This window comes from Microtus pennsylvanicus, chromosome 2 (genome assembly GCF_037038515.1).
Source record: "Microtus pennsylvanicus isolate mMicPen1 chromosome 2, mMicPen1.hap1, whole genome shotgun sequence".
Lineage (NCBI taxonomy): Eukaryota > Metazoa > Chordata > Mammalia > Rodentia > Cricetidae > Microtus > Microtus pennsylvanicus.
In genome coordinates, this window is record NC_134580.1 from 1,707,828 (window position 1) to 1,725,580 (window position 17,753).

Consider the following 17,753-nt stretch of genomic DNA (forward strand, 5'->3'; position numbering starts at 1 on the left):
CAGCTCAGTGTGGGTCATAACTTATTGTCTTGCCATTCATGGAGTGGTGTAGGGTTCACCACACAGTCTCTTCTCAAAGTGTCAATACTTGTTTTTTGTGAATGAATAAAATAAGGTACGAGCTAACACTCAGAGATGAGAACTTAGGCAAAAAGCTGCATGAAGAAGAAGCCCAAAGCATAAAACCAAACTGCAATTATCTATGACTCGAGTCGTTAATATCACATAGCCCGCGTTGCCAAGAACGATTTACACCTTCGCCACAGGACACGCTTAGCGATTTATAATTTCTTGAAACTGTTTTATACTGGTGTCACAAAAAGACCAGATTTATCTTCTCTCAGATCATGGGCTACATGAAAACATGCAGACAGGACAGATGGCAGACGTTTTGCCACACAATTGAGGGGGAAGGCAGTAGGCAGCACCCACACTTTCAGAAATATTCAGCCTTCTTCCTCCCTGGAAGCTGGAGAAAGGGCATTTGCTTAGCCTCTGGCATAGGCAGGAAGAGTGCAGAGGCCCCAGCACACCCAGGTGGCAAGTCCCATCCGAGGGAGGACAAGGTGATCCTAGGAGCATTTCAGGCTCCTCTCACAGGAAGGTCAGCAATGGCCCCAAGCCTTGACTCTCCAGCCTCCAAACTGGAACCCAAACTGCTCTGCGAGGGGGCTTCGGGGCCTAACACACATTCATACATGCCATTAACAATCACATTAAATATGAATTGCCAGAAGCCATTGCACAGTGAGGAATTAGCATAGAAATGAAGATGGTGGCATATTTACACAATGAAATATTAATAGCAGTCAAAATGAAAGGACTGGGCTCATATTTAGCTGCAAAGCACAATGCTTATTTAAGTTTCAAAGGGACATACATGACAGGCAAATACTTATAGGACTTAAAAATAAATTCTCAAAACGATTCTTGGTTGTGGGGATACACGTATACACAGTAAGAGCAGAGAAATGCAGACATGAATGGTACTACCACTTTCAAAGAGTCACCCTGACGAGGAAGAGAAGGATGGGGTGTTGCTTATTGTTCTTTCCATAGCTTACTTATTCCAACATTTCCTTTTGAGATTTTTTTTTCAAATACAAAGCTTGAAGTGAGCAGCACTTCAGTTTGGTTCATCACTATCCACCCCGCTGGCCTCAGAGCGTCCATTAACTCCAGCGATTTGCTGTGCACGGCAGACTGCTGCTGGGGTCACGCCCCAAGCCCAGGCTCCTTTGCATGTTTACTTTTAACCAGGGCTCATCACTGGTTTCCATGCATTCTTCTGATGCACAGTTGACACACTCTAATCTCAGGTGACTCTACGCTGCATTTTAAAGGATGTGGGTGTTTGTGTAACCCACACCACCACTGAGTTACCCTATCAGATTAGCACACAGAAAATTACCTTCCTCCTTTCTGGGTCAAGCCCGGTCCTGACCTCGCCAGGGGAAACCCACGTTGAGACTCTCCTAACTGGAGGCTGCTTTTGCTCGCTCTAGAGCTTCATAGGAATGGCGCCATCACACAACAGGTGCCATCACACAACAGGCTCCACGAATGAGGCTGCATTTCGTGCATTCTGTGGCTTTGTCGCAGGGTGCGCCTCCCCTTGTAGAAAACACGACCACCGAACCATCTTTCTGGCCCCTTAACTTATTTGGCTAGCTATTGCTTTGCATATGTATGCATGTGGCAAGTGTGTATGCGTGTCCGCATGCGTGTGGGTACACACACGTGGGGGCAGTGGCTCAAGGTTAATGTCTGGTGCTTTCTTCAATCAGTCTGCATCTTCCACATTGAGACCAAGCCTCCTGCCGAACCCGAAGTCCATATTATCAGCTGACGAACTAGGTAGCTCAGCAGGAGTATAGAGAGGTCAGGCTCTACTTCCTGCATACTGGAATTACAGGCGGGCTGTTAAACGTACCCAGGTTTTACATAAGTTCTAGACATCTGAGCCCCAATCCTCACACATGCTGTGGTGGTTTGAAATAAAATGGCTCCCATAGGGAGCAGCACTGTTAGGAGGTGTGGCTTTGTTGGAGGAAGTGTGTCATGGTGGGGGGCAGGCTTTGAGGCCGCCTGTGTTTAAGCTACGTCCAGCGTGGCACAGTTGCTTCTGCTGCATATGGGGTCAAGACATAGAACTCTCAGTTCTTTCTCCAGCACCATGTCTGCCTGCATGCTGCCTCAAAGACAATGGACCAAACCTCTGAAACTGCAAGCCAGGCCCAATTATATGTTTTCCTTTCTAAGAGTTTACATGATCATGGTGTCTCTGCACAGCAATAGAAACCCTAACTAAGAGAGAAGGCTGAGCCATCCACCTCTGCCCCACACCCTGAATTTTTTTTTTTTAATAACTAATGTTGGAACAGCAGGGCCAAGGACAAGTGTATGTTTGGCATTAAAAGGAAGTGTTGTGACTTTGTCCCCAGTGGCTGGGGTTCCAGGCACTTTGTCTCCTCCCCAGCACTCCCTCCATGTCTTTTCCAACCCCCTGTTCTGATGAATGTGCAGCAGCTTCTCCCTGTGACGTTCGCATTTGCATTTCCCTGCTGACTAATAAGACAATGTCAGCCATTGGGGACAGGGAGAGGGGAATTTGCTCTTTAAAATAAGACAGAGCCAGGAATATGTGAACAGATCTAGAGCAAACATGGGGGGATGTTTAGATCTAAGACATGGGCCTGCTGATTTATTGTTGCTGAACCTGGGGCCTCATACATCTTTCTACTGAAAAATAAAAATACCATTCCATCTCCCCATGGAACTAGAAGGCATGGCCTCTTGATGTAGGGGGAGGCCTAGAAGAGAGTAAGGTGAGGGCTCTACATCGTCCCAGCATTACCAAGCTCTCTCCACCTGGGTCCTGGCCTTACTCTGCTTCTGCAGGACACTTACCGCTGGCACTCACTGGCATGCAAGACGAGCTCAGAGTTGTTCCTGGCACAGACTGTCAGCTCGTGCTCTGTGGAATTGAAGACGTCCAGGAGGAGGTGGCACTGCCGGGTGCTGTGTGGAGAGACAGAGGGAAGTTTAGAACCCTCCAATAGCAAAGAGAAGCAGCTGAGCCCTTTCTTCCTATATCCTTTGGAACTTCCCACTATCTGAAGATGTGCAGAGATGTGGTTTATAATAATGCCAAGGCCTCTGGGCATGTGCTTAGAACTTTGTCAAACCCTTTACAAACCAAAAGACCTTGGAAAGTAGCTCAATTCCCCAAGTCTTAGCCAGTGGCGAGCAACTGGCCCCTAAGACCATCTATACATATGGCATATAGTGTACTAAATAAAGCTGTGTCCAAATGAGGAAGTCTTGAGACTGAGCAAAAGGCTGGTGTTGGAATGTGAAGAACTGGGCCCCATGTATTTGTGCTGACTTCTCTGTAAGCTTCATTCTCTGGGACTCCAAATTATTCCTCTTTAGAGCTGGGACACCTTTGCTTCCTGCAAGGTAGGAAGTAGAGTTCTCAACTTCCAAAGGCTCCTTGTAGCAAGGGACACTACCAACAGCAGCATCCCAACCCACAGGCTTCTCAGACCCCAAGTGACAGAGCCTGGAGGAGGAGAAGATAGAAGAGGAGGAGGCTTCTTGCCTGTGGCCTCCCTGGCTTCCCTTCCTTCCTCTTTGGAATGAGAGGGAGACTGTGAAGCTCAGTTACCATTCAGAGATGAGAACCAACCGTAGGCTGTGAATGGCAGAGCTGGGGCCGGAAGGAGCTGGAAAACCAGGCACCTCCTATAGCAGCGATGCGCCACCCCCACTGCCTCCTCCCTGTGGACTTAATAGCTACACAGCTGCAATACTTAAGAAGTACCAACAACCCATGCTCCACTGGTGTTGATCACTAGAGTTCTGTTTCCATTACAGTTGAATGCTTGCCTAGAACTAGCACAGCTTCCCAAAAACCAGGTGCCACGGTAAGCATATGACAGGAAATCGATCTGGCTGATCTAAAAGAGATGGCCATGGCCACTGCAAGAGCAGAGTCACAGGGCAGCTGTGATGGCCTTGAGGAAAGAGGATGAATCATTTGTCTTCGAAGGGAGAGAGATACAGAGACAAAGAGCTGCTCTCAGGGTCATCTCTGGCTCCGTGTGGAATCAAAACCTTCTAAGAGACATCTGACTTCTCTGGTGTGTCCCCAAGCAGGAGGCAGAGCTATGCTGGCGATCTGGAAAGCCAAGCCAAAGGAATAGAGAGGGATGTAGGAGTTTGCCTCAGTGCCCTGACACTTCTGGGAGAATAGTACAGGGGAGAGGACTTAGAAAGAAGGTAGGGGAGAGGACGGTAGGGAGAGGACCACTGGGGTGATGGCTGAGACTCCAGACTGAGCTCAAGATGGTTTACCTTCACAGTTGGTAGGTGCCATTGATCCTGCCTGTCCTCTGCTCCCTGGGGACAGAGGGAATGTGTCTAGGGTTCACACATACACAGAAGCAGACACTGTCCAGAGGCCAGGGGGTATCACAAAGCAATCTTTTCAAGCACATTGGGCTTCTCCAGGGAGGGATGCGGAGGTACAGTGTCACTATCTCTGGTACACACGGCACCAAAGTAGCATCAGAGGCTTTCAAAAGATATCCTCCTGTTGGCTGATGGGAGCTGTTGGAAGCAAGGGTGTCTTCCCCAGGGGCGATGGCATTTGGAGCATGCTCAGTTCTGACAGCTGCCTAGAAGCTGCCTCTTCCCTTAGCTCCTAGGCAAAGGAGACTCCAGGAATGAAGATCAGACCTGCCTTTGTCATAACTTGATTAAATCTTTAATCACAGCAAAATCTTTCATCATAAAACATTAATGGGTGAGGGGGTAAGGCCATTTATTTAAAGCCTAGAAGGCTGTTTTCACTTGTAGAACCCTGTACCTGAGAGGCTGCCTAGGAATGTGGCACAGATACACTATGCGTTGCTGTGCTCCCTGTTCTGAGCCACTGTCTATGTGGGGCATCTAAGCTACTGTTTCTATTGCTTCTGTCGACACGATGATGTATCGGCGGATCTTTGTTTTCTATCTGTTACTCATAAATTAACTCCCGTCCCAGTCTGTGGTAGCATTTTGTGCCCACCACAATCCCATTTACTCATGTGTCTTTCCATGTCCCTGTGGCTGGTTTTCTTTATGAGCTGTTGGAACACAGAATTTACTTTTTTCATTCTTGCTCAAGTCTTGGGTTTTGTTTGCTCTTCTGGATTCACCTTTCTGAAGATGAGGGGTTGCCTAGGAAATGATCCCTGAAGAACGGGAGTCAGAGCAAACTTGTGAGGACAGATAAACTTGCACAGAAAGTGGTAGACTTAGGACTATGGCCAATGGGGAAGAGGAAGCTGCCAGAGGCCACATGTTCCCTGATTCATCAGTTGATTCTTCTAACGGACATGTGAGTCTCCCCTGCCTGTCAGCTACACACAGCAGATGAGAAAGGGAGATGAGGAAGAAAGACAGGGTCTCAGCTTTCTTGAGAATTGAACTGGGAAGAGAGTACAGGAAGAGGGGTTTAAAAAATTAAAACAATCTTTTCCATAAAGTTAAAAGCAACAGATGCAAAAAAAAAAAGATTGCAGGTTAAAGGCTCACCTTATGGGTGATATTTTTATGTATTAACTGAAGATAGTGACAAGGAGAGGTATTTAAGAATACAGATTTACGCCGGGCGGTGGTGGCGCACGCCCTTAATCCCAGCACTCAGGAGGCAAAGGCAGGCGGATCTCTGTAAGTTCAAGACCAGCCTGGTCTACAGAGCTAGTTCCAGGACAGGCTCCAAAACCACAGAGAAACCCTGTCTCGAAAAACCAAAAAAAAAAAATACAGACTTATAAATGCAATGCAGCATATAAATCATTTATGAATAAACGTAATAAATGTGTGTAAGACATCCATGTAACCTATTTTAATGTTTGACAGAAAAGTTACTAAAGCAGTCAAATAAATAAAGGGGTATTTTATGCTTGAGGAAAAGAAGAAGTCACAATTCTCCAAATCTACATAAATTCAATGAACCTTAATTAAAAGAGGGACAACAAAGTTTTAGTAAATTCTATGTGCTATTCTAAATTATAGATTTGTTTTAAAAAGTGTCAAGAACACACAGAATAATGATGAGGAGGATGTTAGAAAGATCTAGCCTACTAGACATGAACAAATCGTCCAAAGCATAACAATGAAAGACAGCCCAGAACATGTCCCAGCGCTGGGAACTGGAGGTCTGACCAAGAGGTGATACTCTCTAGTAGAGAAATTCCAGGAAAGTTCTGGGACACCTGGTTATATGCACAGAGAACCATATCCCTACCTCAGACCATGACCTTAAAGGTCCACAAAATTGCTATGTGTGGTGTGGCCATTTCCTCAGAATTCAAACATTTATGCAGATACCCCTTCTACAGGGAGGACAGGAAGTGATCCAACCTACAAAGCTTAGGGTACTCAAATAGAGGTAAAAAAAAACCACAAACCGAGGGAATTCTGGATATGGAAGAGTCTGGATAACAAACAGGAACTTCAGAAACAAGTATAACCAACAGAATACAAGAGATAGAAAAAAGAATCTCAGGTGCTGAAGACATTATAGAGGAAATAGACTCATTGGTCAAAGAAAACATTAAATCCAACAAATTCTGGGATACCATGAAAAGACCAAACCTAAGAATAAGAGGATAGAAGAAGAAGATGTTCAGCTCAAAGGCAAAGAAAATATATTCAACAAAAGCATAGAAGAAAACTTTTCCAACCTAAAGAAGGATATCCCTACAAGAAGCTTACAGAACATCAAACAGACTGGATCAAAAAGCAAAAAACAACAACAGAAAAGTCCCTTCACCATATAATAATCAAAACACAAAACATACAGAATAAAGAATATTGAGAGCTGCAAAGGAGCTGTCAGGTAACATATGAAGGCAGACCTATCAGAATTACACCCCACTTCTCAATGGAAACCATAAAGCCAGAAGGTCCTGAGCAGATGTGCTGCAGACACTTAGAGACCATGGATGTAAACCCAGACAACTATATCCAGCAAAGCTTTCAATCACCGTCAATGGAGAAAACAAGTACTCCATGACAAAAACAGATTTAAACAATACATATCCACAAACACAGCCCTACAGAAAGTACGAGGAGGAAAACCCCAACCTAAGGAAGCTAATTGCACCCACAATAACACAGGCAACTGAAAACCTTTCACCAGCATAACCCAAAGAGGGGAAACAGACAAACCCTACTACTGAAAAATAACTGGAATTAACAACCACTGGTCATTAATATCTCTTAATATCAATGAACTCAATTCACCTATAAAAAGACACAGGCTAAGAGAATGGATACGAAAACAGGATCCAGCCTTCTGCTGTTTACAAGAAACACACCTCAACATCTGAGATACAACCTCAGAGTAAAGGGTTGGGAAAAGGTTTTCCAATCAAATGGACCTAAGAAACAAGCGGGTATAATATCATAATATCTAACAAAAGAGATTTCAAACTAACATCAATCAGAAGAGATGGAAAAGGACATGTTATACTCATAAGAGGAACAATCTATCAAAATGTAGTCTCAATCCTGAACATCTATGCCCCAATACAAGAGTATCCACATGTGTAAAAAAAAAACTTTACTAAAACTTAAATCACACATTAAACCCCACACACTAATAGTAGGAGACTTCAACACTTCACTCTCACCAATGAACAGGTCAACCAGACAGAAGCTTAACAGAGAAATAAATGATGTCATGAATCAAATGGACTTAACAGACATCTAGAGAACATTCCACTCAAACACAAAAGAATATACCTTTTTCTCAGCACCTCATGAAACCTTCTCTAAAACTGACCACATACTCAGTAAAAAAGCAAACCTCCACAGCTACAAAAATGGAGTAATCCCTATCTTATCAGATCACCATGGATTAAAGTTAGAATTTAACAACAATATTATTCTCAGAAGGCCTACAAACTCACAAAAATTGAACAGTGAACTATTGAACCACCCTAAATCAAAGAAGAAATAAAGAAAGAAATTAAAGACTTCCTTGAATTCAATGAAAATGAAGGCACAACGTATCCAAACCTATGGGACACTATGAAAGCAGTGCTAAGAGGAAAGTTCATAGCACTAAGTGCCCACATAAAGAAAATGGAGAAAGCTTACATTAGTGACTTAACAGCATACCTGAAAGATCTAGAACAAAAATAAGCAAACTCACCCAGGAGGATTAGAAGACAGTAACTAATCAAATTGAGGGCTATTCAACAAAATAGAAACAAAGAAAACAATACAAAGAATCAATGAAACAAAGAGCTGGTTCTTTGAGAAAAATCAACAAGATAGACAAATCCTTATCCAAACTAATCAAAAGGCAGAGAGAGAACATCCAAATTAACAACCCAGAAACAAAAGGGGGGGCATAACAACAAACACTGAGGAAATTCAGAGAATCATTAGGTCATACTATAAAAACCTGTACTCCACAAAATTGGAAAAGGTAAAGGAAATGGACAATTTTCTAGATAGATACCACATACCAAAATCAAATCAAGAGCAGGTGAACAATTTAAATATACCTATTAACTGCAAGTAAATAGAAGCTGTCATCAAAAACCTTCCAAACAAAAAAACCCCAGGACCTTATGGTTTTAGTGCAGAATTCTACCAGAACTTCAAAGAAGAGCTAATACCTATACTCCTCAAAGTGTTCCACATAATAGAAACAGAAGGAACAGTGCCAAACTCTTTTTATGAGGCTACAGTTACCCAAATGCCAAAACTACACAAAGACTCAACCAAGAAAGAGAATTACAGATCAATCTCACTCATGAACATCGATGCAAAAATTCTCAATAAAATACTGGCAAACCAGATCCAGGACACATCAAAAAAAAAAACCATTCTCCATGATCAACTCAGCTTCATCCCAGAGGTGCCAGGATGGTTCAACATATGAAAATCTATCAATGCAATCCATCATATAAATAAACTGAAAGAAAAAAACCCTATAATCATTTCATTAGATGCTGAAAAAGCATTTGACAAAATTCAACACCCCTTCATGATAAAGGTCTTGGAGAGATCAGGGATACAAGGAACATACCTAAATATAATAAAAGCAATATACAGCAAGCCAACAGCCAGCATCAAATTAAATGGAAAGAAACTCAAGTAATTCCACTAAAATCAGGAACAAGACAAGGATGTCTACGCTCTTCATATCTCTTCAACATAGTGCCTGAAGTTCTGGTTATAGCAGTCAGACAACAATAGGAGATCAAGGGGATTCAAATTGGAAAAGAAGTCAAACTTTTGTTATTTGCGAATTATATATATATATATATATATATATATATATATATATATACATACCCAAAAACTCTACCAGAGACCTCCTACAGCTGATAAATAGCTTCAGTGATTTAGCAGGATACAAGATCAACTCAAAAAAAAAATCAGTAGTCCTCCTATATACACATGATAAAGAAGCTGAGAAGAAAATTAGAGAAACATCACCTTTCACAATAGCCACAAATAACATAAAATATCTTGGGGTAACACTAACCAAAGAAGTGAAAGACCTATTTGCAAGAACTTTTGAGTCTTTGAAGAAAGAAATTGAAGAAGATACCAGAAAACGAAAGATCTCCCATGCTCTCGGATAGATAGGATCAACATAGTAAAAATGGCAATCCTACCAAAAGCAATCTACGGATTCAATGCAATCCCCATCAAAATCCCAACAAAATTCTTCACAGACCTTGAAAGAACAATAATCAACTTCATATGGAAAAACCAAAAATCCAGGATAGCCAAAACAATCCTGATAATAAAGGAAACCCAGAAAGCTACCAGATGCCCTAGGCCTCTCCCCAAGGTTGTCAGTCAGTAAACAAATCCTGAGAGGCAAGACTCTCCAGTCTGAGCTGTGTGGGAAGCTCTATGGACACAGCGTCTATGAGCTGCCCCCTCCCGTGGGGTAGGATTTTCGGTGATACAGCTGTTCTTGGGTCTCTGGTGTTCCTCCTGTAAGTAATGCCATTCCCTGAGCAAGACTTGAGCGGAACATTTCTTTGTTCTGTCATCAATGCCTGTCACTGTCTACAGGGAACAGATGTTTGCAACTGCGCAGAAAGTCATGCACCACGACCTCACATTTATTTAAAAATTAAAATGTTTTAAAACAAGTGAACAGCTTTGTGAGAAGTGAGCTACCTCACAAATGAGTTATGACATAAAATATAAAAGAAAGCATATTTGGCTGTGTTAAAGTTAAGAACTTCAGTATAAATGGAAATCATTAAAAACCTAAGACAATCTCCTTGTGGAAAGGTATTGTCGATATATTAAGCTGACAATGAATCAGAATTCTTATTTCATGGGGAATTTCCATAAATCAATAAATAAATGACTCAGTAAGAAATCAAGGAAAGGGTCGGAACTGGAGAAAATCCAATGGGCAGTAAACAGACACTCTATCAAGCTGGCAGCCAGAGCAAGAAATCAAACCCTAAGACACCATTTCCCACTCAACTTAATGGAAACACTTGGAAAGTGGTCCAGGACCAAGAGTTGGCCGAGATGTACATCAGCAAAAAGTAGGGTGTAAATAAAATGGTACAATTTCCTTAATAAAAAAAAAGCAGAAGGATGGAAGAAGAAAGAGAGACAGGGAAGAAAAGAAAAAAGGAAGGTGGGGGTTACCTCCCTGAGCAATATCTAAACACACTTAGACATAACAATTCCATGTCAATGTGATTAACTCAGAGGGCTCCCACAAAGACATGCTCAAAAGCATCCACCGCAACGTGGTTGATAGAATCCAAAGGCTCTTTTTAACAAGGGGAGACTCAACGGGAGAAAGGATGGAACAGGATGGCTGGGGGGGGGGGGGGCGGGGAATCAGAACCTGTGCAGAGGAGAAAATGAGCTCATAGGAACAGGCTACCTCATCCTGGAGTGGTGGTTTGAATGAGAAAGGCCCCTATAGGCTCAATATTTGAATGTTTGGACCCCAGTTGGCAAGACTTTGGGAAGAATTAGGAGGTGAGGCTTTGTTTGAGGAGGTATGTCACAGAGCATGGGCTTTGAGGTTTCAAAAGCCCATACCATTCCTAGTTAGCTCCTGCTTGTGGATCAAGATGTGAGCTCTCAGCTACTGTTCCGGGGCCATGCTGCCTGCTGCCATGCTCTCCACCATGGTGATCACAGACACTAACCCCCTGGAACTGTAAGCTGCAAATAAACCCTCCTAAAAGTTGCCTTGGTCTTATTACAGCAATAGAAAAGTAACTACGACACACGGGTACATCCTGTGCTGATGATGCCAGGAAAGCAAGCTGCAGGAGAAAGCACATGCACTAGACATGTGTGGCAATGCCTAAAGATTGTTCTCAAAACTCTATTCTGTTAATAACATTAGTCTGTATTAGTTTTCCTTACAAAAGAACATGGATGGAGATTTCACAGTATAGCTTTCTGTCTTTAAATTTAAATATAAATAAATATAGCAAAATGTTAAAATTGGACTGCTGTCCCCTTCGTCTGTCTGTTTCCGTTAAAATGTTTAGAAGTATGTGAAAGTCCTTCAGAATGCTCTCTGAGCCTAGGGGCTCCCCCAGAAGGAGAGCCTGAGAAAAGAGCACACAGGGAGCTGGGCTCAAGGAAGAGAGGCCAGGAGAAGGACAGAGTGCAGACAGAGTGCAGACAGAGTGGAGAGAAGAAGCTGGGCCATAAAAGGTTTTGTGGGCAACTTACTGAGCTGGCCACCCTGAGGTAGCCGGGACTCCATTTCCTGGGTCCTTCTGGGACCCTTGCAGAGACTTCATAACTGAGCACCTCCGTCACAGCAGACAGGATGGTTCATTTTCCCACTGGATCATGGTCTCACTGGACAAGTTTCCCCCTGAAGGATCTGGTCTCACACTTCACTGAGTTAAAACCACTGTGCAGGGGGTACCTGAAGTCACCCAATCCTGCAGTCTTGGCAAGGCATTTAGAATATTCCAGAAAGCAAGAGATGCTGAACACTGCTGAGGCAAGGTGCTCTCCAGTTACACCTGAATTAATCTGGTTACTATGGCAACAGCTAGTGTAAAAAGTAGGCTATGAAATGCAGCAGGCCACGAGACTCCTATAGTACAAATAGTTTTCAGAAATTAAATGCATCTACTGAAAACATCAACAGGGGTTTCAAAAAAAAATCTTCGGGTTTGATGTCAATGGAGGTTCTCACTAAAGAAAGGATGTTTGATTTGGGACTCTGATAACAAGAAAGCAGTGAAGGTCTGAGAGGAAGAGAATGTGCAATTAATGCAACAATCTTGAGACAGTGTGATCACAGAACAGAACAAGCAGAGAAGAGATTGGCACAAGATTAATGACGGAGGGAAGGTCAGAAGAAAATATTGATTTTATTCTAAGCATGACAGGAAGCTATTTTGAGAGTCTGAAGCAGATGAGCGGTGTCGACTGCTTTATGCAGAGCAGAAGGAATAGGATGAGTTCCAGGGCTGGAAAGGATGAACTAGGCACAAGATACTTTGTCTCTCCCACCGTCTGTAACCAAATCCATACCAAAGACACAGTTAGGGTGGATAGAGTCAAAGACTCAAAAAGTTCTAAACCTGAGAAGACAAAGTTCTGACCTGGGAGTGAGTTGCGCTTTCCTTCACGGCCCTGCCCTGACCCAAAAGGCAGGTTAGAGCTCAGAGGGCTGAGATGATCTGTCCCGGGAGTGTGCGGGGATCTCACAGGTGTATGCACAACAGGAAGAGGCACAGAAGCTTCGCTCCCAGCCTGACTAGCGGAGAGTGTTCCATTCCTTTTGCTCTTTTCCAGTCCAGCCTGAGGGCGGCACCATACACAGACAGTGCTGTCAAAGCGCCGGCTGCATGCGTGAACACCACTCTCTGGTCCAGGAGCCTACGTCCTACAGACCACAGTGTCAGCATCCATCACATCCGGCTTACTCTCTGTTCTTTTGACCAATCAGTCACACAACACACACACAGGAAAGTCACACCTACCTTTAGTGGGGACACAGGAGGGAGGTTTGGGATAGGACAGAGATTAAAAATTCAATCTGACAGTTAAATATGTGAACAGGTTTCACCAGGGCACAACACATGGAATAAGGCCAGGAGACCATGGTTAGAGTCCTCAATTCTGGGATGGCATAGAACACAGAAAGAACCAGGGAATGCCACAGATGCTTTGAAACTGGAGAGCTTGGCCCTTTGGCCCTTGGCCAAATACACTGTGGACTACCCACCAAAACAGAAATGTCAATGTTTTTCTGAGGACCCAGATGAGACCCCAGCATCTCATGGCATCAGATGCAAATACTCAGAAGATCTTTGGGAAAAAAATGCCACCGGAAAATATGAACTCCCATGAAGGACAAAACAGCAAGGCACCTCAAAATGCCTACCTTACAGAAGGATGTGCCCAAGAAGGCAGAAAAGCATTCCAAGACAGAGGGGAGAGGGAGAGGCAGGAGGATGAGCCAGGAGATGCAGCAGAGTAGAAAAGTGACCTGGAAAACCCACCTGGTCGTAACTCACTGCAGTAACAAAGAGGACAATGAGAGAAAAGACCAGAATAAACCACCTGGAACTGAGAGACCTTTCTTCATTGACAAGCTACGCACCCCACACGCCAGTCACCTCACATGCTCTGCTCACGTTTACCAGTGCCTCTACTCAGTCTACAAGTAAAAAAAAATCCCCAAATAGTAATCTAGAAGAGTAGAAAATCATATGAAGAATGTTTAGGGACAACAAAGGAAATGAGACACCTAAAATTTCATCCATCAGAAAGAACAGAGGAAAAACATTGAAAAGTATAATCCTTAGCAGGGAGTTGGGGAACAACCTAATAAGAACTATGTTCTGAGAAACCGAGAAAAAAGTAAAAATCCACACACAGCTTCTGAAGAAGTGATGGCAGAAAACCTCTTAGACTTGACTGCAATGTTAAATGGATTCTGGAAGCTCAACACACCCAACACAGCACAAATGTAAGAATCCTTTATCTAAGCTGCAGAGAGAAAAGGCAAAAGGCTACTGGGGTAAACAAGCAAGAGACAAAGGGAACAGGTGTGAAAAGTCTGAAGTTGTCATCAGACGCTGTGAAGGGCAGAGAAAGCAGGACATTTTACAAGTGACTGAGGGGTGGAAGGACTGTAACCTAGAAGTCTATATTCACGGGGGAAAAAAACAAAATGTCCTTCAGGAATGAGGGATGGGGAGGGCCGGGAAGCTAAAAGAGGCCTTACAGAAAGACCTTCAGAAGAAAGGGCAAGAACATTACCAGGAAACTTGGCATGGGAAGAAAGAGAAAAGAGCAACAAAAATGTCAAGTGCCCGGCGAAAGGGAACTTACAAAGATCTATGACAGTAAAAGGCAGAAGCGTGGCAGCATCCACCTGGAGCAGGGACAGTTAGCGGCGACAAAGAAGAACATTGCTTAATGAAGGAAGCCTGAATCTACCAAGAATACACAATCAGTCTTAATGTCCATCCACTTAGCTCCATGTGCAACCCAGGGAACTGAAAAGAAAAAACAATGGACAGAAGACACCAACAGGATCTTCTTGGAAATGAACAGAGTAAGTAGACACAAAGTCAACAAGCTGTGAGAGTCATGACCCACCACCCATGTTTGACTGATATGTAATGAAAACCACACCTCACACCCACAAAGCACATGCACTAGTGCGCAGTAAAAGCACACAAGATACGTTCTCAACTGAAGCAAGATTAATCCAGAGGTCAGCAGCAGAATGACCAACGGGGTATTACAAATGTGAGGAAATGGGCCAACGCCCTTCAAACAGCACTAACGGGAAACCAGGTTTGTTTGCAGTAAAAACCAAGGCACATCATCGGAAATAAGAAAGAAACTCACAGGAAGTAGAAGGAGGAAACAAAGATGAGAAAGGCAGAAAGACAGAGAACACTGACTGATTTAAACAAACTGATTGATTCTTCAAAAAACTCAGTATAATTTTATGATAAAACTTTAAAAGGGAGAGGGGGTGAGAAAGAGGGGAGAGAGACAGAGACAGTCAAACAGGCTTTAGGGTGGCGTGGAGACATCAGAGTTCCAGACTCACAGTGTCACAACCCAGATGATGCAAGGCACAAACAACCAAAATCAAAATTAACTCAAAAAAAAGGTAAAAGATCTCAAAGTGTCAACCTGTTAAGTCAATCAAATCTACTACTTTTTAAAAATCCTCTCCAGGTTGGAATTCTTTCCTGACAAATTCTACCAAGCAGTTTTTTGGTTTGTTTTTGTTACTGTTTTTGGGTTTGTTTTTGTTATGTTTTGTTTGGGTTTTTTGTTGTTGTTTTTGTTTGCTTTGGTTTTGTTTTTCAAGACAATACTCTCTGTAGCTTTAGAACCTATCCTAATATGAGTGAGTACATCCCATGTTCCTCTTTTTGGGTCTGGCCTACCTCACTCAGGATAGTGTTTTCTATTTCCATCCATTTGCATGCAAAATTCAAGAAGTCATTGTTCTTTACTGCTGAGTAGTACTCTAATATGTATATATTCCATACTTTCTTCATCCATTCTTCCATTGAAGGGCATCTAGGTTGTTTCCAGGTTCTGGCTATTACAAACAATGCTGCCATGAACATAGTTGAGCATATACTTTTGTTGTATGATAGGGCATCATCTCTTGGGTATATTTCCAAGAGTGGTATTGCTGGGTCCAAAAAGCATGGGATACAACTGGACTCGCTGAACATAGCGGACAATGAGGACTACTGAGAACTCAAGAACAATGGCAATGGGTTTTTGATCCTACTGCACGTACTGGCTTTGTGGGAGCCTAGGCAGTTTGGATGCTCACCTTACTAGACCTGGATGGAGGTGGGTGGTCCTTGAACTTCCCACAGGGCAGGGAACCCTGATTGCTCTTTGGGCTGATGAGGGAAGGGGACTTGATGGGGGAGGGGGAGGGAAATGGGAGGCGGTGGCAGGGAGGAGGAAGAAATCTTTAATGAATAAATAAAAATTTTAAAAAAGTGGTACATTTTAAAAAAAAAAGAACCTATCCTGGAACTTACTCTGTAGATCAGGCTAGCCTCAAACTCACAGAGATTCACCTGCCTCTGCCTCCAGGGTGTATCACCAATGCTGGGCTCAAACAGTTTTTTGTAACTAAGCAAAGAAATTACACTGTGTGATTTCTTCTAGAAAACAGAAGTGGAAGAAATGTCACCAAGAACAATTTAGTGTAGTCCCTAAAGTAGATGCAGACAAAGCAAAGCACTCATAAACGCCCTGCATGAAACTGCTCTTTATAAACCCTAAGTTTAGTTCCCAGCACTCACACGAGGTGCTTCCCAACCACCTGTAATGCTAGTCTCTTTGGGCATGTATGTGCCCATACCTCCACACAGACACATATGAATAAGTAACACTAAAATCCTTTTGAAAAATACAAATAGAGTTTGTATCACAATCTGACAAATTATGAAGCTAGAGAGATAAGTCAGTAGTTAGGAGCACTTGCTGCTCTTCCAGAAGACTTGGGTTCAGTTCCCAGCATCCACATGGTGGCTCACAACTGTCTGTAGCTTCAGTTTCAAAAGGATCTGACAGCCCCTTCTGACCTCCCTGGGTACCCAGGCATGCATGTGGTACATATAGATAAATGTAGCCACATACTTGTACAAATATAAAAATAAGTAAATAAATCTTTGTAAAACACGTGACAAATAGGGTCACCTTTAAAAATATTTAACACACAGAAGTTCTGGGCAATAAAACAAATTAATAAAAAATTTTAAATATGGGGCGGAGAGATGGACTTGTAGTTAAGAACACGTTCTGCTTACCTAAGTTAGGCTCCTAGCACCCACATGGGACAACTCACAACCACTATAATTCCAACTACAGGAGATGTGACACCCTCTTCTGAACTCCTTAAATACACTCATATACATACACACATACATACATAAATACATACACACACTTAAAAATAATCTTCTAAAATTAAATATGATAAAATTACGTATAAGGCAGCACATGGCAAAAAAAATAGCAAAAGCTCAATAAACGTAAAGGATATTAAGCCTCACCCTCAGTTAACGATGTTAAAGTTGTAAAACCAGTGAGAAGCTGCACACACTTCAAACCATTCATCTTTTCGTAAGAAAGAAGGGCATTTTTAATGAGGCTGGCAAGTTGTATTCTCATACTCTCAGGGATGAATTGCAGAGGAAAATTCTGTAGTGCACACGAAAAATGCAGATTCTTTCAAGTTCTGTCTCAGACACACTCTCCACCTGCACACAGACTTACACACAAAAATGTTAGACACAAACAGCCGGTAGGGAAAGTCTAGCTCAGAGCAGAGGGGAGACTGGTGAAAAGCACACCCACATGTCTGATACGAAAGGGCAAACAACGTGGATCACACAGGTATCTGGCTGGCATAGAAGCAATGTTTTATTTTTACTTTTAGAACAGAAACGGGAACTGTGCATAGCGCCAGAGAAGTGGCACAGAGAAGCAAATGTCTGCAGAATGTCACCAGCGGGGGTCTCGGCGGGAGACACAACAGGTATGGGCTTCGCTCGCTCACCATACGTCCTGTAGACGTGGATTTATGAAATGAGTCTGAATGGCTTCGGAAGGGAGCGAGACAGCTTTTTAAGTATAACATTCCCATGATTTTCAGCTGAGGACAGGCCAGGCTCAGCAATTCAGTGGCCCTTCCAGGGCAGGCCCTAGGT

The 17,753-nt window shown here is 43.0% G+C and overlaps 1 protein-coding gene across 5 annotated transcripts in view; it reads right to left on the reverse strand.

The window, feature by feature from the left end:
• Positions 1-17,753, reverse strand: part of Trappc9 (trafficking protein particle complex subunit 9) — a 434,664-nt gene that overhangs the window by 144,477 nt on the left and 272,434 nt on the right. For all 5 annotated transcript variants that reach the window (XM_075959473.1, XM_075959472.1, XM_075959470.1 and 2 more), the window contains one exon: positions 2,911-3,021. In XM_075959473.1, coding sequence (XP_075815588.1) covers positions 2,911-3,021 — 111 coding nt within the window. The remainder of the gene's footprint in view (positions 1-2,910; positions 3,022-17,753) is intronic.